The sequence below is a fragment of the Lacerta agilis genome, chromosome 8 (genome assembly GCF_009819535.1).
Source record: "Lacerta agilis isolate rLacAgi1 chromosome 8, rLacAgi1.pri, whole genome shotgun sequence".
In the NCBI taxonomy this organism is placed as follows: Eukaryota; Metazoa; Chordata; class Lepidosauria; order Squamata; family Lacertidae; genus Lacerta; species Lacerta agilis.
The window spans coordinates 15,376,924-15,397,216 of NC_046319.1; the positions used below are offsets into that span (position 1 = coordinate 15,376,924).

The following is a 20,293-nucleotide window of genomic DNA, read 5'->3' on the forward strand; positions in this document are numbered from 1 at the left end:
TTGTTACTGACATAGCAGGTTTTGTAACAAATGAAAAACAGAAGCCATGGGGGATTATTTGGTTCTCTTTGTCATTCGCTACAAACCGAATACAGCCTTCTAAAAGTCATGCTTCCCCTACCGTATCTGGCTCCTATTTTTGCTGAAGAAATTTTTTTGGGCAGACATGGCGTTATCTCCTCATGATAAATTTTGTCTTCAGTTGAGGCAGCCAGACATATTACGCTCTCCAGAAGTATAAACCTTTGAGCCGCCCTCTTTCCCACAAGCACCTGTGATAAATATAACCCCTTGATGCTGCTAATTAGGTTTATGTGTTTGGGTGGGGGGTGGGTGGGCTCCAGCACATTTTGCTCCATCCCACCCCCACCGCTCAGGAATCCTTCACCTGTCCTGGTCAATGTATTGTGGTCAAGGAGTCAGCAGCAAACAGATCCGGCAGGATATATGTCAGCTGCTTTTTAGCCTCAGATAACTGCAAGGGAAAAAAGCCATGCTGCATCGCAGAGCCGCACACTAACTTACACATTTGTTAAACAAACATGTGTTTCCTGCCTTCTGCTTTTGAACAAACCTCTCTTTGCCTCGAAAGCTTTATTTCTAAAAAAAGTATTGTTGCTGCAGCTAGCAAAATGAATACCCTATGTTCTTTTCTTCCGATAAAAAACAGCCAGACCCTCTGGTTTGTGCCCACCTCAAAGTAGACCCATTGCAGTTGATGGACCTAAGTGAGTTGTTTTTATTAACTTCAGTGGACCTACTCTTGAGTCGAACTAGCATTGGTGACAGCCCACTGTAGTTACCTTACTAGCTCATAATGAAGTTTGCTCACCACCATATTTAATCTTTGGGGGGGGGGGGCAAGCAAACAAACCCCAAAGTTGTTGAGCTATTTTTCACATCAACGCCAAAGACAATTTGATTTTTGACTGGCCTAAGATCCAGGACAAAGCACCACATTTCAAAAATTCCCCCAGACATCAATTCTGCCTTTGAAATCCTAGTAATGTCTTGGAAAATCCGGACGTCTGGCGGCCCTAGAGTAGCTCCATTGAAATTAACCATCCCCATTAATTTCAGTGGGTCTGCTCTTAGTATGACTAACATTTGAAACAACTCAAACAAACCTATACTGGAAAGTCATACCCTTTGACCTGGAAGCTCATTTATCGTAACCTTGGATGTTTGAAGGAGGCTGACTGTAGTTAGGTTGGGAAAAAAGAACTCATCATATACCCAGAAGCATAATCTTAATATTATTATTGCAGCACTGAAGTTGTTACTCACATTTAACCTTGTACTGGCAAAGTCCTTGATATTTGCAGGTTCTTTAAAATTACTAGTGAGGTCCTGAAGAAGGCATTCTGCTTGAAGGTGTCTGTGAGGTGTGGCCCTTTTGACCTGGCTTTGCTCTGTGACCTGTGTTCTGGATTTGGGCTTGCATCCAACCAAGCTATGATTAGCTGTGGTTCCCTGCATTGCAGGTGGTTGGACTAGATGACCCTTCCGACTCTGCAGCTCTGTGATTCAGTGAATCTGTATCCCTGCAGTTTGGGGATGAATGGATGCACATCGGAAGTGAGCTCTTATGGTGTCTAATAGACTTATAGAATCCTAGAATCGCAGAATTGTAGAGGTGGAAGGAACCACGAAGGTCATCTGGTCCAACCCCCTGCAATGCAGGAATAATTTGCCCAACATGAGGCTTGAACCCATGACTCTGTGATTAAGTGTCTCATGCTCTTCCAGCTGAGCTATCCCAGGTACTTTGATCCTGTTACGCATCAGTCTGAGGACCTCACTGCCCTGTGTGCGTTGAGCATATTTCATATACGCCTCAATATAGGTTCGGTTTAATATTTGTGTACCAATATGCACTGAATATACAATGTGAATTGAGGATGGCCTTCTCTTATTTCTGAGTATTAATTGTATGTCATTATTTGTCTGGGTTTCCCCACCCCAACCCCGATCTCTTCCTATTTAAATGTTATTTCATCTTTTTCCTTTAAAAGAAGTTTGAAAAATTATTATCACAATTGTTGCACCAGGAGGCCTGCCATGGGGCAATGAGGAAGGGCAGGGCAGGGCTGGTGGAGCACATGCTTTGAATGCAAAAAGTCCCAAGTTCAATCCTGGGGCTTCCTAGCGAAGATTGGGAAAGACATTGGCTGCATGTCAGTAAGAGATGATACTGAGCCACATGGAACAATAGTCCGACTCAGCAACCAGGCTAGCTGAAGGATCGTTGTGGATAGGGAGGGGTTATGAAGAAAGGCTATTCAAGCCACTCATTTGCCTCCCACCAATGGCAGCATCTTGGGGACAAGGAGTCACTTGTTTATTTTATAAATTGTATATACTGCTTGAGTGTAAAAAAACAACCCAACATCCTCAGAGTGGTTTGCAAATAGAATAAAGCAATGAGGTTATCAGTAAAAACTTTTTTTTTTAAGTGTGGATGCACCTGCTCTAAAAGATTGGTTTCTTACAAATGTGGAATGCGTAATATGTAACAGTGCATTTCCACATATCGCTCCAACTAAGAACCAGTGCATTCAACTAAGTTCGACTCAGAGAAGACCCGCTGAAATTAATGAGCCTAAGTTAGTCAGGACCATTCATTCTAACAGATCTGCTCTCTGAATAAGACTAGCATTGGATGCAACCCAACAGAAACAGCAACCAGCCCACTGGTCAGGAAGCTGGCAAATTCCAGGCATCACCACCAGAGGGAGTGCTGCACCAAGGAGGTGGGAAGGGAAAGGGGGAGTAAAGTAACTGGCAGCCCCAAAACACCATGAACAGTGGTCACTTTCAAAATGCAATTGCATGAGATGGGGGCACACTCATGTTTGCACGAGGGTCGCTAAATCCTCTCAGCTGGCCTGTGAATGAAGGTGCCCTTAAATGAAGGCTGCAGATGGAAAACAGGCTGTTTTATTTATTTTATGCCAGTTTCCTTTTGTATGAGGATTGGTAGTTAGACACACAGGCCAAATTGAGCTGGATTTGCTGCCTTTGTTTGTGATGGCGGGTGTGTTCAGTCGAGTGCAACAGAAGAGGCAGGGAGCAATGCAAGAAATTTGGCGCCAATCTGCCCGGCTTTGAAAGGGGTGGCATTCCAATCCCCTTTGGCCTTAAGAGAAGGTCCTGATTGAGTGCTTCAGCTCAGTGACCTCCCCTGACCCCTGAGAACGCGACTGCTTCTCTAGAGGCACTTCTTTTCAATTAATCAAATTAACAGCTTGGATAAATCTGCCCACCACTTGGGACAGCTGTGACCTACTGCAGCGCCCATTTCCAATAGCTCTCTCGGATCAGGGCCTTTCCCCTCTGCCCTGTAAGCTTAGCACCATCTTCTGTTAAGTACACCTTTCTAAATAAAACATTTTGATGGCCTGGTTTCTGCTAGACTGTATATTGGCCAATAAAATGCCAACCTTTGCCAGATGGGGCCATAATCAATCAATCAATCAGAAGAATGACCAGACTGGATCAGGCCAAATGCTCATAATGGCTGTGTACACATCATGCATTTAAAGCAACATGACCTCCCCCAAAGAATGCAGGGAAATGTAGTTTGTAAAGGGTGCTGGGGATTGCAAGGAGGTAAACTACGGTTTTCAGGATTCTTTGGTGGCAAGTCATAGATGGTGTTCATACAGGTGTAGAATTATGTTAGCAGCCAGGTGTCTCTGAAAACTCCCAAGCAGGGTATGAAACCAACAGCCCTCTTCAGTACCTGGTACTGATAGGAAGACTTCCTGTGTCCATGGGGACTTCCAAGTGACCCTATTTTGCACCATGGATTTGTCTAATCTACATTGAAAGCCCATCTAAACTAGCGAACATTGTGCTTAATTTCCTGAAACCCTGGAGCCCTGCCTCCAGCTCAGGTGTTAAAACAATCAGATCTGGAGGTAAATTCTAGGTCAGGGGTCAGCAACCTTTTTCAGCCGTGGGCCGGTCCACTGTCTCTCTGACCCTGTGGTGGGCCAGAGTATATTTTGAAAAAAAATACAGTGGTACCTCGACTTACGAATTTAATCCGTTCCGAAGGCGCGCTCGTAAGTGGAAATCTTCGCAAGTCGAAGCTGCCATCTCAGAACGGAAAAAAACTTCGTACCTCGAAAAAAGCACATTAAAATCTTCGTAAGTTGAGGTATCGTGCCGCCGCTTTCACTTTGGAAGTCGAAAATTTTGGAAGCGGTGGCCATTTTTTCGCTTCCAGAGGTCATTCGGAAGTCGAAAAATGCGGAAGTTGAGTCGCTCGTAAGTCGAGGTACCACTGTATGAACAAATTCCTATGCCCCACAAATAACCCACAGATGCATTTAAATAAAAGGACACATTCCACATTCTACTCATGTAAAAACACGCTGATTCCCAGACCGTCTCCAAAGGGCATTGCAAAAATAGAAAGATGCTTTTTATTCCCATTTTAATAAATTTCTACCTAGGCCTGTCTAAACAGGGAAGTTTTTAGCAGGCGCAGGAAAAAAAGTACAGTGGTACCTCTGGTTACATACTTAATTCGTTCCGGAGGTCCGTTCTTAACCTGAAACTGTTCTTATCCTGAAGCACCACTTTAGCTAATGGGGTCTCCCGCTGCCGCTGCGCCGCCAGAGCACGATTTGTGTTCTTATCCTGAAGCGAAGTTATTAACCTGAAGCGTTATTTCTGGGTTAGCGGAATATGTAACCTGAACTTCTGAAGCCTATGTAACCCAAGGTACCACTGAACAGTGAAGGCGCCTGCTAGATCTCAATAGGCAGGGAGTTCCAAAGTGTGTGGCACGAAACAATGATGTTCTTACAAATGTGGTTAGGGGTATTATGTGGCGCCTGTAATAGTAATGCCAATTCCACCCGATCAATCTCAGCGGTGGAATGGGCACATGTAGGGCGAAGCCCAGGGTGGGGGAATCAGTGAGGGCTCCCAGATAAGCACAAGTAGTTAAGAATGGTATCCAACTAAGTCCTACTCCACGTGGCCCCACTGAAATTAATGCCCCAGCTCATCAATGGGTCTCCTCTCCCTGCCTTAGGGCTTGCGTTGGCGACCACCGACCGCCCTCGCAACGCCACGCTCATGCATGTCTGCTCAAGAGAAAGCTCCACGGAGTTCGACGGGGCCGGCTGCCAGGGAAGTGGGATTGCAGCAGCCTTGGGAAGCGTGACTCACTCGAGCTGGATCGGCCTTCGGGGCTGTCCCTACCCTAACCGGTAGCGCCCAAGGCCAGCGCTTGCTTCTCACGCTCCCTGGCTCGCTCGGCAGCCGCTCCGCCCCGTCGGGCCCACCCACCTCCTTCCTCCCAGCGGGGCCAGGCAGGGCCACCCGGCCGCCGATTGCGCCAGCGAAAGGCTGCGCGCCGCTCCCTCCTTCCCTCCTCGTTCCGTGCGCCACCGCCCGGCCCCGCGTGGGCGGCTGAACGCTAGTTGGCTCGCCGAGAGGCGGGCGGCCGCCGGCCAGCCATCAGCAGCCGCCGCCGCACGCAGCTCAAGCCAGGAGGGATTTTCTGGGTTGCTTGGCGGCGCGCCCGGCCTCGGGCTGCTGGAGCCTCCGCTGAGAGAGGGAGAGGAAAGAGAGATCGCTCCATTCTCATGACCTCCAGCCAGCGCGCGCGGCAGGGCGGCGGAGGGACTGCGCGGCCGCCGGCCCAGCAGCGCGCACCGCTCGCTCCAGGGCAGCCAAGTCGACAGCTGACCAGGGCCCTTGGCAGGCTGCTTTCCCCGGTGCAAGCAGGATCTGTTAGGATTCCGGATCCCTCCCTGCCTCCTCCCGCTGGTCACTCTAATTTTAATTTGGTGATATATAGCTGTGGTATTGGGCTTAGAACCAGCTGTGTTACACACCATGCATTTAAGGTACATACACCCCCCCCCAATCAAAAAAAGAATCCTGGGAACTGCATAGTTTGCCCCAACTCCACTTCTGACACTCTCACAAACTACAGTCCCCAAGATTCTGTGGGTTGGTTTGGGAATGTGCTTTAAATACATGGTGTATATATAACGCTGTCTGAGGTTCAAATGAGGTTCAAAGCCAGGATGTTCTGAAAGTGAGCGTAAAAAGAACCCTGGCGCACCATGGAAAGGTGCCTCAGCATATTGGTTCTGGGCTCCTTCCAGACAGGGACGTTATTATTGCAAATGGGTCGTTCAGTTCTGATTTTTTTTTCCCCTGTGGCAAGTTCTGCAAGTTAATTTCCATATATTCCTGCCCACCCCCACATCACAATATTCATTGCTATTCTGCCGCTTGCTGCCCACAACAATGGGCAAACCTTTGCAAAACTGCATCTGGGCTGTGTTTTTATGTCCGCTCAATCACTGGTCCTCCTCTACCCTTTTCCCATTCTGGGCATTAACACAGGTATTTCTGCATCTATGCATGCACAGCTTTTAATAAATAAATCCCTGAGACTGCACAAGAGCAAACTTTGCCAACCTTATCCAGCCAGTTACATGCTTCACAGTGGGCAAAATGGAGGGTTGTGCCTTTTGGGCATGGTTGGGATATCTATTTTCATTTTGTTTGGTAGTTGTTGTTTTTTTAAAAAAAGAAAAATTACTGAGCCTTTCCTAAGAGGGTTAGAGGCCTTGTACAAGACTTCTGTATTACAAATAAAATAAAAGCCTGTTGTATATATTATGATTACATTGTGCTAGGTAAACTCACACTTGCTTAAAAACACCATGAGAGTACTGGATCAGGCCAAACAACCGCCCTAGTCCATTGCTGTGTTCTCACAGTGGCTAACCAGATGACTCTGGGAAGCCTGCAAGCAAGAGTTTGGTGCCAGTTGTGATTCCCAGCAACTGATAATCTGAGGCATAGTGTCTCCAGCAGTGAAGACAGAGCAAAGCCATTGTGGTTTAGTGTGAGACCTTGAGATAACATCTCCTTCAAAACTGATATGCAGCAATTAGTGCAAATAGGTTTCCTTCCCTTGTTGTTGGGAAGGGGGATTTTGAAACAAAATGACTAAGTTGGACTCTTGAGTTGAGGAATATCTGTGCCCACTTCCTATGTTCTCTCTTTCACTGCCCCTTCCAATAGCTAAAAGATGACTCTTTTCACAGACTCTGATGGTTCCTGCATTGAAAAAACCAGAGAGAGATTCCCAGCAAGGGAGTCATCTCCTGGGGACTGTCTTTCTCTGTGGATTCCCAGCCATCAGTCCTGATAATTGGGTTGTATCCAATTTTAGACCTATTCAGAGCTGACCCATCAAAATTAATGGACATTACTAACATTAAATTAAATGGGTTACATGCATAAGAACATAAGAACCTTCTGGATCAGGCCCATGGCATCCTGTTCTTATGATGGTCAATCACAGGCCTGTGAGAAGTCCACAAGCAAGACCTGAGCACAAAAGCACACACTGGTTGTTTCCAGCAGCTGATATTCAGAAGCATTGCTGCCTCCAACTACGGAGGCAAAGCATCACTATAGAATCATAGAATTGGAAGGGACTGAGGGTCATCTAGTCCAACTCCCTGCAGTGCAGGATTCTCAACATACTGTCTCCCATCCAATTTGAAACCATACCAGACCCTGCTTAGCTTTGCAAATCATGTTTAGTAGGCATGGGTAGCCTTAAATTAAATTAAATTAAAGGGACCCCTACCGTTAGGTTCAGTTGCGGACAACTCTGGGGTTGCGGCGCTCATCTTGCTTTGGTGGTCGAGGGAGCCGGCATACAGCTTCCGGGTCATGTGGCCAGCATGACTAAGCCGCTTCTGGCGAACCAGAGCAGCGCACGGATATGCTGTTTACCTTCCCGCCGGAGTGGTACCTATTTATCCACTTGCACTTCGTGCTTTCGAACTGCTAGGTTGGCATGAGCTGGGACTGAGCAACGGGAGCTCACCCCGTCATGGGGATTCAAACCGCCAACCTTCTGATTGGCAAGTCCTAGGCTCTGTGGTTTGTCCATACCTCTTTAAAAACCCATTCAAGTTGGTGACCATCACTGCCTCCTGAGTGGGAGGAAATTCCAGAATTCTACTATGCACTGTGTGAGGTTCCAACTTAGTTCTTCTCTGGGTAGACCCACTGAAATTAATGGAACTAAGTTACATATGTTCATTATCTTCAGTGGGTCTACCCTGAGTAGGACTAGCACTGGGCACAACCCAACAGAGTCAGATACAACCCACAGATGAATCCTGCTGATCATTTCTGAGCACTAAGAAGTGATCATCTTAACAAAACAAGGCCCACTATCCTTGGTCTGTTCTGTCTGTGTAGCATGATATGCAGCACACAATAAACTTTGGACTTGTAGCACACCCCCCAAAGATTGGCCATTACCTTTCCCTGTCTAGATATGACTTTCACCTTACATTGACAGCAACCCTGTTACTTTGCACTTCCGAAAGCAACCTTAAGAAAGACGATTGTATTAACCCGTTCACTTATTTGCATAATTTTTATTTTTATTTTGTTTCTGCTCTTGCAGTAGCCTGTGTTTCTCATGGCTAAGGCACATCTGAGCAAAGTCTTCTTTCCCTGAGAGTTGTTGCCTGTGAGCTCTGCTTCTTGTGTAAGAGCTCTCTGTGCAGTCCAGACACCTTCACCGCTGGATGCCCCGATCATGAGAATCAGGATCCCTGGTCTGTATAGACAAACACACTGATTTGCACTCAGTTATGTCCAATGTCTGAGTCAGGCATTTCTAGGGCTCATGTGGTATATGTACCCATATGTACTGAGGGCAACAAACTTGTGATTGATTTAACTTGTAGAGGAATCAACACAAAAGCTTTAACTTGTAGAGGAATCAACACAAAAGCTTTAATTGCAGATTAAAGTTGCCCTTCTTCGGTTAATCAGTAGGGCTAAGACTGAAGGCACATGCACACCTTTGCTCCAGCATTTTACATTTGCATACCACCTTTGACTTCCAAGGAGATCAAGGTGGTGTAAATGGTTCTCTTCCATCCCATTTCATCCTCACAGCAATCCTGTGAGGGAGATTAGTTAGGCTAAGAAATGGTGACTGAGTAGGGATTTGAACCCTGGTTTCCCAGGTCATAGTTAAATACACTAAGCATTACGCCACACTGACTCCATTTTCAACCTGTCAAAACTGATATAAAATGGGTACGGAACCTCCATTTCTCCAGTCAGATTTGGCCCTCCAGGTCTCCTCATCTGGCCCATTGGGCTGTTTCCCCCGACCCTGACCTCAGATGCGGGGCACATAAATGTGTGTGTGTGTGTGTGTGTGTGTGTGCAGGAAAATCCCTCTGAGGATTCTGGCAACAGAGGGCAGCTCTATCTTCTCCCCCCCCCCATTATGCATAAAGTTGGCATAACATAGGTAACCTGTCAGCCCCTTCCCCAGAAATGACACTTCGCTTCTATCAACAACAGCAACTATAATACTGCACTAGCCTACTTTACAGGGTTGTTGTAACGATTCCTGGCTGAACATATGGGAATTGCTTCGAATGTTCAAGTGCTGAAGGCTAAACAGTGCTGCTGTTTATTATCCGCACCGCCAAATTGCCACTCCAGGCAGCCACATCACCTGTTGCCTGCCTCCCCCTTACCTCCGAACAAATGCCTTGTTGTATGACTTTCTTGATCAGTGCCAATTTTTAAATGTCTCATTCGTCTGCAGCCAGACCTTGCTGCAATTGCTTCACCTTTGGCTGGGATTAGTGCACTCAGTGTGTGTGTTGGTGTGTGTCATAATGGGTGGCAAAAATTATCTTTCCCTCCATTCTTTTCCCTCTCTGCCACACCAGGATAAAATTGGGCAGGGATGGGGGTTGGGGAGGCTGATAGAGAGAGAAGAAGAAGAGGGGGGGGGGGGAAAGAACAGGGCTGAATTATTCTCTTTTATGAGGTGAGCATTGTGAAGGCAGGCGATTGAATTTACAACACTATTGAGTATGAGAGTCCATCTCACCCTGTCAATGAGAAAGCGGGCTTTCTGGGGAGGGGGGTGGCTGGGTGGGGGTGGGAAGCGAGGAAAGAGGCACATTTAACCCTTCTGCCTTGCATTCCCAGGCATCTCAATAGACTCTCGGCCTTGCAAAAGAGCCCGCTGCATACTCAATGAGACCTTTTATACCTTTTAATTACCCTTCTCGACAAAAGGGCCAAGGCTCTTCACTGCCCAGCTCTCCTGTAAGGCGGGAGGCTAACTTTTCCCGCTTTCCTCTAGCTCCTTAAATGAGAAAAAATACAGAGGGTATAACATATCCCCGCTTTCTGTGCACCTTGCCCCCAAACAGCTTCCTACCAAAGTATGTTTCCTGACAGCAGATGTAAATTTGGGGTGAAGGCTGAATTATGATTTTTAAACTTTTTTAAAAAAATAAAAATGTTCCTGTTTTATCCTGTACTTTTTCTAGAGAAGTTGGAGCAGTGTAGCTGGTGTCCTCTCCCTCCTCGCTTCCCTCTTAATTTGTATATATACAGCATATATATGTATTTATATATTTATTATATCCCAACTTTCCTCCTCCAAAGAGCTCAGGGTGGCATACAAACTTAGAAATCATAGAATTCTAGAGTTGGAAGGGGCCCCAATGGACATCTAGTCCACCCCACCCCCCACAATGCAGGAATCTTTTATTCAACATGGGGCTCAAACCCGCAACCCTGCGATCAATAGCCTCATGCTGTACTGACTGAACTGTACCCAGCTTCTTTTTTCTCTTCCCATATTTTGTCCTCACAACAACAATGTGAGGCTGAGAGTGAATGACTGGCCTGAGGTCGCCCAGTGAGCTTTGTGGCTGAGTGGGGATTTGAACCCTGATCTCCCAGGTCTTTGTCTGACAGTAGCCAGCCCTAGATGCCCTAGTGGGAATCCCTAAAGCTGGACTCAAGTGCCAGAACATTCACCCTTCCTGTGGTTTCCAGCAACTGATATTCAGAAGCATTCTGCCTTCAACAGCGGATATAGAACATAGTTATCATTGCTAGTAGCTGTTGATAATACCCAGGAATCTCAGGTTCAAATACCCACACAGCCATGAAGCTCAGTAGGTGACCTTGGGCTCAGTTGGTCTCTCTCAGGCTAAGCTACCTTACAAGGTTGGTTGTTTTGGATAAAATTGAGGGTGGGTGGTAGGGAGAGAAATGCAGATGGTATTCAGTTAAGAGTTACTCAGAGTAGGCACACTGATATCAATTAATGAATGTGACCAAGTTAGGCACATGAATTTCAGTGGGTCTCCTCTGAGTAGAACTTCTAGAGCAGGGGTAGGCAACATAAGGCCCATGGGCCGGATGCGGCCCAATCGCCTTCTCAATCCAGCCCGCGGACAGTCCAGGAATCAGCGTGTTTTTACATGAGTAGAATGTGCCCTTTTATTTAAAATGCATCTCTGGGTTATTTGTGGGGCCTGCCTGGTGTTTTTACATGAGTAGAATGTGTGCTTTTATTTAAAATGCATCTCTGGGTTATTTGTGGGGCATAGGAATTTGTTCACCCCCCCAAAAAAAATAGTCTGGCCCCCCACAAGGTCTCAGGGATAGTGGATCGGCCCCCTGCTGAAAAAGTTTGCTGCCCCCTGCCCCTTGTAGGAATATAGGATCTGTCTGATACTGAGCCAGATGTCTGATCCATCTAGTTCAATGTTACCTGGTTTCAGGCAGGTATCTTTCCCAGCTCTACCTTAGATGCCAATGAGTGAACCTGGTTCTGGGACTCAAACATTTATGTAAAGAGGCAAGAGTGCATCAGGGCTCCCCCCCCCCACTAGCCACTTGGCAACCATACATATAATATGTGCTAGAGCTCAGTCAAAGAGGAACATGCCTGGGCTAATAATAATGCTGCATATCTTAATCTTCCTGCAAAAAAGTAGTCATAGTTTCTTCCTGCTCAGCTGGATCAGAGTTTCTGGGTCAGAAGGTGTGATGGCCTCGTGATGTGAGTGTGTGTTTAAAAAAACACCCAGCACCTCTTTTTAAGGAAATAAAATTGCTGGCTTAATGCCAGCTACAGAATAAGCCACGAAGGCAGACAGAAGAATTAGTTAGTCCAGGGCTTAGTTTCTGGGCTCTTTTCCAAATGCCAGACCTCAGCCGTTTGGAGTGACAACGCCGGTGCCTCTGTGGCCTGCCTTTCAACCCTAAAGAGCGACATCCAGTCCTTGCACATCTGGGGAAAGGGCAGATGGATGCAGTGCCCAGTTTTGTGTTCCAGAATTGCTCACTCTAAAGAGAGAGAGAATGACTTCTCAGAGGAGATTCCACCCAACCCCCTGCCCGTGAAACATGGAAAGCAGACTTTAGAAAGACCATCCCATAATTTCCTTGCCACATGAAAAGGCAGGATGTAGGCGGTGGTATTCAGGGCCCCCAAGCTGTACCACAGGGAGAGGCTTGCATGTTTGCCCCCTGCTCCCAGGCCCAGCATAGAAGGCTGGCAAAGGTCCAACAGAGGTGTAAACACATGACATCTTTTCCCCCTGTTGCAAATACTTCCACAGCAACTCCTGTAAACTTGCTCAAGGAAAACTATGATAGAGGTCCAAGACCTAGAAAAGGTGGGCAATTGGTTCCAAAATCTTCATTACCAAGGAGGAGAACTCCCCCAGGCAAAACTATAACCCAAACTTGAAAAATAGATTGTTTTTAATTCCAGGTCCACTGCTGAGCCCAAATTCAGACTCAGGCATTCCCTGCAAGTGCCCTAACACAGGTGGCCTTTCTGATGCTGTTGGACTTCCCTTCTCATCAGCCCCAGCCACCATGACCTGATGGCCAGGGATTATGGGAGTTGTAGTCCAACATCTGGAGAATCACATGTGCCCCAGCCCTGTCCTAGCTAAACCACTCTCCCAGCTACCCGCTTACGTATCTACCAACTCACCCAACCTCTCCGGCCCAACTCCTGAGGGTTGAGTGGAGGGAAGTTTGGCTTCCTTATCTAGCATGTGGCATACACCCATTGTAAATGTTGAGGAGGGGAAGGAAAATGAGAAACCTGCCTTCTGCCCATTCCAACAGCTGTGGAGGTGAAGGTGATGTGGGTGTTGACTTAGCCTTACAAGTGGGAGACAGGACTTGGGTTCTTTTCTGGCTCAGATGAAAATCTGAGCTGCAGAAGAACTTTTGGGCCAGTCATGTTCACTTTACATTTGAAGTGGATGTTAAAAGTGGCTGGGATTTTTTAATTCCCTGTTATGAATTTCTGTAATACTGCTAATCCTTATAACTGTGGCTAGATACGTTCCTTGTATTGGAACCATAGGAGGATAGAAAGAATGAATACTGTGTAGGAACATACACTTGTCTGAAGAGACCCGGGTAAAATAAGTGTCAACCCTCTCTTTGAACCTACCCAGAGACCCATAGCTGGCAAAGGATGGGAGGAGCAGAATAGGCTCTTTGCACAGAGTTTGAACTGAAGTAGATATTTCCTTTTTGTCCCCTTGGATAGAGCCAATGCAGACAGCATGTTAGGGTGATGACCAAGTTGCAAATTCAACTTCCCAGTGTGACTTGTTACCCCAGGGCTACATCACTGTCAATCTAACCTATGTAAGGATATATTGGAATATGCCCTGAACCCTTTGTAAATTATGGGAAAGAAAACATGTGCAAATAAGGTTTGGTTTGTCAAAATATTTTGTTGCACAATAGGAATAATTTTACTTTCTGAAACCTCGTTTCCAGAATGGCAGGGGGAAATATGAGGCAATATTTAGCATGCAAAGTCTTTGCAAGAGTATGCTTATAGGGTTCCTCCCCACCCTTCCAGCTGTTGCCCCATTACAAGAAAAAGCATATAACATGTGCAGCACACAATTTTGGGCATGTTTATTCAGAGGTCAGCCCTCACTCTGTTGCGGATTTTCTTCCAATTAAGTTTTCTTAAGATTGTGGCTTCAGTCATGGGCGTAGCCGGGATTTTTGTTAGGGGGGGCAGGACTTTTGTTGGGGGCAGACAGAACTGATGTGATTCTTAGTTAAGTATTTCTGTTGTTTTTCTTGATTGGGGGGGAGCTGTCCCCTGCCCCTCCTTAGCTACACCCATGGCCTCAGTTTATTTAAATGACTAAAGACAGTAGTTCTGAAGCAAAAAACCCAAACCCAAAATATAGTTTGCAGGCATGTCAGAGCAGGCATCATTTTTGGAGACACAGCCATTCTCTCTCTCTCCCTCCCTCTCTCTCTTTACACACACACACACACACACTTTTAAGATCCACTGCCTCATCAGTTAGGGTTGCATTTTAGTCAACCGAAAGCATCCCCAGATGATCAGTTGTTTGTATTAAACATTGCAGTCCTATTTAACCTTCCTCCATCCCACACTTTTAAAACTTGCCCATGGTGCTGAAATGAGTGACCCAGGTTTGGAAAATTGCTCTTTCACATGCCTGAACAAACAGATGCAAACATCATAGTATCTGTGGCACATCCAAAGCCAGGAAGGAAGAGACCAGGATTCCTAGCACCATCATAATTTTCACAATCAATACACAGAGACTTTCCTATCTGCACACCTGGAGGCAAAGGGCCCCCACAGACTGCTGTACGTTAGCTGGAGTAATCTGCAACATGTCACAGATGCAATAATAGTGTGTTAGTGGAGGATTAATGATGGACATCATCCCACTTCATTAGCTGTTCTGTGATGCTTCCCCAGTGATACAGCATTATTACTTTCTGGAGGGACACTCTTGTGCTATAACGCAGCAGGAGTTGGATAAACCCACCATCACCACTTGTTGATATAAGTTACCAGATCTCAGCAGGAAGTTATGGGACATGTGTTAATTGGTAACAAAGCAGAGTGTCCACCCTCAGTCTTTTGCAGGTGCCAACAGTACTGAAAGTGGGATAGTGTGAAACTGCCATGCTATTATCATGAATGCACAATAAAAAGGACTTCTGAAGAGGCCTTAATTCTTCCTTGCTTGAGATGGAATGACTCTTTAGAAAGCTGATCCCCCAGCCTTTGCCAGATGAGACAACACACCAACATTTCTAGTTCAAGAAAGTTTTTATTTGTACAAATACTTTCCAACATTTTTTATTTAAAAAACAAACAAACCAAAACATCAGGCATACAGACTCACAAAAAAGAAAGAAGAAGCTTTGGCATAGTATGGGAATATTTGATACAGAACTAATGCTGTAATCCTATATCCAGTTTCCTGGGAAGCAAGCCCCTCTGAAATCAATGGGACTTTACACTTTTCTTTTTAAAAAGTAGGAACACATAGGATTGTGCTGTAAGACTTTTCCTTTTTAAAAAACAAAACCAAACCAAAGTATTTCACATAAACATTATTTTTAATTAAAAAAGGAGTAAGAATACAAACTGAATTCCCAGCCTTTGGAAATGAATAAATAAGGAGTTTGTGGGGTGGGGATGCATTTAACACAAAAACAGAAGTCCAGGTTCCATACAACGGAACCAAATTCAAGTCCTTTTGTGCAGGGGGAGGGGTAGGAAGTGGGAGCAGGAGATGGTGTCTGTTTTCAGAGGAGAGAATCACCAAGGCCTCCAGACAGTTTCACTGCGCTCCCCACCAGCTTGGGAGATTGGCGCTAAGCTTCCCCCAAAGGATGTGAGCCCCTGCACTGGGGAGACGGAAGGAGTTGCTGTCGAACTGCCAGAAGAGACTGGCATGTTTGCATTGGCGTAGAGAGGAATTACTGGCCCCGAGCCAGGCGGGAAGGCGGGGTTTGGGATGAGGAAAGCAAACTGGCCCTCAGTTGCCGGCACCAGCTGAAAGCCCCCGTAGACCTTCGGAGACAAGGTTTCCGCAGGGTTCAGTTTGCAAGGCACTGGCATCCCCCCAGGTCCTCCAGCAGGTCCTGGCAACTGGACATGCAGAGGTTGAGCCAGATGGGCAGGCTGTCCACTTGCGGCTGGAGGTGGTGGGGGCGGTGGGGGCGCAGGGTAATTCATGGCCACGATCTGACTCAGGCAGGTGGAGAGGTGGCCCAGCAGCCGGCCGCGGACATCTGTGTTGACTCCTTCGCAGGTGGAGAGAAAGCGGGTCACTTCGTTCATGCACTCGTTAAATCCTGCCCGGTATTTGCCTAGGACAGTAGGATCAGCGCTCAGGGCTGCTGCAAAGGAGGGGAAAGAGACAAGAAGGAGAAGGGTTAGCCGGCTTGGATCTTTCAAAGCCTTTTTGAGTCCAGTAGACCCAGCTTCCTTTTCTTTCCTCTCTTATGTGAACAGCTGCATGCCAGCTCCGAAATTGCTCCTCACCAGCTAATTATATATGTGCATTTAAGCTTATGGGGATTGGCTGAATTGCAGGTCAGGGAATCTCAACCTGGATTTGGTGACGGAAGAGCTGGGTTCAAACCCCTCATGGTGCTCAGCCATGAAGCTTCTTGTGTGGCTTTGGATAAATCCCTTCTGGAGGGGAGTTTGATGAAATACAGGACTGGAAAGGCAGGGGTTCAAAATCCTTGCTGAGCCACAAAACACATTTGGGTGGTCCCAGACAATCTGCCTACCTCACAGGTTTGCTGTGAGGGTTTTTGTTTTTGTTTTTTTTAAAGGGGGGGGGTGCCAGATACCCTGGAGGCAAGGGCAGTGTGTGGGCCAAGTAGGCCACAGGTAGAGTGTGCGCTTTGTGTGTAGAAGGTCCCAGACTCTGCCCTCAATGGCATCCTTAGGCAGGGCTGGGAAGGATTCCCTGCCTGAAAGCTTGGAGAGACACTGCCTGTCCTTGTAGACAGTGCTGAGATATAGGGATCAGTGCTCTGACTCAGCATAAGGCCGCTTTCTATGTGTACAAATATGCTAAGCAGATTAACCAGAAAGGGGTCAGGAAAGGAGGGAGGCCAGCCAAATCACCAGGCTTTATTTTATGTGCATCAGATTGCAAGGTTGTCAAGCAGGATAGCCAGGAGTCAGGGAGAAACATACAAAGAGTTCCGAATTGAATCCCCATCTCCACCCCCACCCCATTTGCAGCCCACCCAAATCTGCCAGTAGGAAGGTTGCCACCCACCTGTCATCTGGGCCCTTTGCAGGTTCCGCAGGTGCTTTACTGTCATTTCCAGGATATCTGCTTTCTCCAGCTTTGAGTGCCGGGAGCTCTGTAGAAAGCAAACAAACATGATGAGCATGTTTATTCCATTTGTGGGAGGCAAGGGAGCAAGGAATAACCTAAGGAGTCCCTTCCCCCATATCTCAAAAACTTCGCTGCATTTGGCCATCTGGGACCAATTCGCCTCTCACTTATCTTTCCCCCTCCCACGATGACCGTAAGTCAACCAGGTAGCTAGATATCAGTAGCACTGTAGAATCAAAAGGGTACTTTCCAGGGTGGGGTAGAGAACTCGGGTACACGCAGTTCACCCCCCCCCCCCCAAGGAACTCTCCAAATATATCAGTTGCCCCCTTGAATCAAAACTTACATCTTTCTTCAGAGCATCCAGAATGAGAGTTTTGAGCTGGCCCAAGCTTTCGTTAATCCTGGCACGGCGTCGTTTCTCCATGATTGGTTTGGAAGACTGAGGGGAACACAGAGAAGTGGTAGAAATTTAGGTAGGCATCAGATAAGCGCTCTTATCTCTCTTCCTGTATACCAGCACAGTAACAACTTAGAATGCTACTGCTACCTGTAACGTGCATAGCTTGTTACTTAGTTACTTAGTAAGCTACTTCAGGTAGTTGGGTCGACTTGAGATCCTTTTCAGATGTTCCCAGCCACTACAAGCCTTCTCAAGATCCCCCCTCCATGCTCATACCAACACAACAACTCTGTAAACAAACGTAACTTCCCATTTTTGGTTCTACAGCTTTGCCCTAAAATTGTTTCCCACCCCTCCCCATATACAGTAATACTTAAGCCTGTCAAGGCACTGTCCCAAAGGCACAAGGCTAATTTCTCTCTCCCCCTCCCCCAATCTAACATAGATCACTTGCCTGCTGCTACCATATTCACATGCTCATTTCACGCACACAGTAATTTATTTGGGAGATCGTGTTATATAGAAAACGCCAGCAGATTAAACACCCACATTTTATGGGGAGATTCGGGGTAGGTAAACAGACTTGGAGTAATAAATAAGATTCGCTAAAGGATGGCGAGAGAAGAGAGATCCATTTGCGCAGTCACACATATGTACGCAAGCTACATAAAAAAAAAAAATCAATCCCAAATCAATATTTTTTGCGGGATGGGGAGAAGATGAGGGAAATTACCTTTCTGTGTTCGCTGGCGCTCTTGGGTTTATCGGGGGTCTGGCTGGCACTGGCCGGGGCCCCCGCAATCGGGGAGGCAGTAGGCTTCTCCATAGTATCAGCCGGCATTTTTGCAGTTTCTTGATTTTAATGCAGAAATGAAAAAAACAACAAAAATCGGGAGACGTCGCAAAACAGCGCTGTAAGTATTACAGTAGGGGCGGGAGACTGGATCAACTGTTTTTTTAAAAACAAAACAAAACAAAACTGTACATCCGATGTTGGTAGGCAATGTATTTAAGGTTGCTGCTGTCGGTGCAATGGTTACTTATCCCAGCTAAAGATTTTGCTGGCCAAAAAACCAAGGAAAAGGGTGGCGGGGGGTCGAGTAAAGTCTGTGTTTGCAATCAGGCGTCAACGCGCGCGCGGCGAAGGGGAGACGTTGTGCGCGGCTGCCTGCGCGGCTGGCTAGTCGCTCTTCCGCCGCGCTTGTGCTGCTGCAGAGCCGCTGCTGGCTTGGCAGGCTCCGAGGAAACTCCCCCTCCGCCTTTATAGCCGGCGGCAGCTCCCAATTCGTGTGAAACCTTCTCCGCATTCTTTCCCACACTCCTGACAGCCAATCGGAGACGGGACTCACCCCGCCGGGGCCGCCGATTGGAGGACGCCCCCGCGAGCTGTCAGTCACGCGCTGAGCTTCCAAATATATATATATATATATATCTCCCAAGGCTGGATTGAAACCAGCAGCTTGGAAGGAACAAAGGTGTGTGTGGGGGGGTCAACAACACCCCCCTTCAAAAAAAGGTGTGCAAGGCAACCTGTACAGCGAGTCGGTAGGCTTCTATAATACAACACACACACACACCCCAAACTTAAATGGCAGCGACAAGAATGTATTAATCCCAGTTTTGCCTTGCAAAATGGGGGTGGGAGTGCAGAGAGGCTTGGAGGGACACTCCACAACAACAACAACAACAACAACAACAACAACAACAGCCCGGGGGAAAGGTCCTGGCAGAGCACCTGCTTGGCATGCGGAAAGTGCCAGGTTCAATCTCCGGCATCTCTAGGTAGGGCTGGGAATGTCCCCTGCCTGGAAAGCCCTTTGGGGAGCCGCTGCCCATCAGCGTAGAAAATCCTGGAGAAAGTTCTCAGGCCAGATCTTTGAGGAGGTCAGTTGCTGTAGGCTACATATGGCAAGGGAAGGAGGGTAGAATTAAAAAAAAAAACCACAACTCTCAGCCCTTTACTGAAGGGGCGAGGGAGAACCAAATGCTGAGAATTTCAGAAAAAGCTGGGCTGCTATGTATGTGCTTTTACCTGGTTACGACCTTTGTGATAACGATTTTCCTCCCGACTTCTGCTTTTGCAATTTCTTTAAAGGGGGAAAAAAAACCCGGCCTTAATCCCCTATGCTAAATTTTGTGCTCATTTTTCATTTTGTTATTTTTCGCTAAGGTGGTTCTTGTTTAGATACAGCTGGATGGGGATGGAGTGGATAAACAGTGAGCCCCCTTTTTAATTTAACCTGCTTTGATGTTATTTATATTTGCAAGTATTTGGATATCCGGTTGGATATATATTACATATACAGCACTGCTGCTTTTTTACCAATAAGATTGCTTTTTCAGGAAAACATAAATATATAAGCATTGAGCAATTAACTGAGCACTGGGTTGCTGCCAACTAATTTGACCCACTTAAATTAATAGACATGGCTAACGTAGGTCCATTAGTTTCCATCGGTCTACTCTGAGTAGGACTAGCACTGGATGCATCCAACTGTCTTGCTGTGCAAACCTCTGCATTACCTTCCTAGAAGTAAATCTCATTGTGGTGAATTGGACTTGCTCTTCGATACAGTGCGTGCACTAGGATTGCAGTCTAAACCCAAAACCCACCTAGACCGCTTTTAAAAGGATAAACCTGCAAGTACTTGGCCTCCAGCTGGAATCCCTTTATCTCTGCATACTTTTATATATTATTTGCATTATAAAACTGCTACCTCACTCATATTTTCCATAAGGCGCAATAGTAAAGCGACCAAATCATGCAGGAAAGGAGAGAAGGGGGGAAAAGAACCTGCATAGTTTTTAAATACACGATTTAAAAACCCACCGCTGCTTCCAGACAAAACGTTGCCCA

The 20,293-nt window shown here is 46.6% G+C and overlaps 1 protein-coding gene across 2 annotated transcripts; it reads right to left on the reverse strand.

Annotated features, from left to right (window-relative positions):
- Positions 1-15,024: 15,024 nt before the first annotated feature.
- HES4 (hes family bHLH transcription factor 4) lies at positions 15,025-18,685 on the reverse strand. Of its 2 annotated transcripts, none has more exons than XM_033156284.1 (4): positions 18,170-18,685; positions 17,380-17,475; positions 16,971-17,058; positions 15,025-16,068 (listed from the first exon to the last, which is right to left on the reverse strand). In XM_033156284.1, the coding sequence occupies exons 1-4, from the start codon at positions 18,275-18,277 to the stop codon at positions 15,488-15,490; spliced, it is 873 nt and encodes a 290-aa protein (XP_033012175.1). In that variant the 5' UTR covers positions 18,278-18,685; the 3' UTR covers positions 15,025-15,487. The 2 variants fall into 2 exon arrangements, with proteins under 2 accessions (XP_033012175.1, XP_033012174.1); XM_033156283.1 differs by having other exon boundaries at positions 15,025-16,071; positions 18,170-18,684.
- Between the last annotated feature and the right edge of the window lie 1,608 nt (positions 18,686-20,293).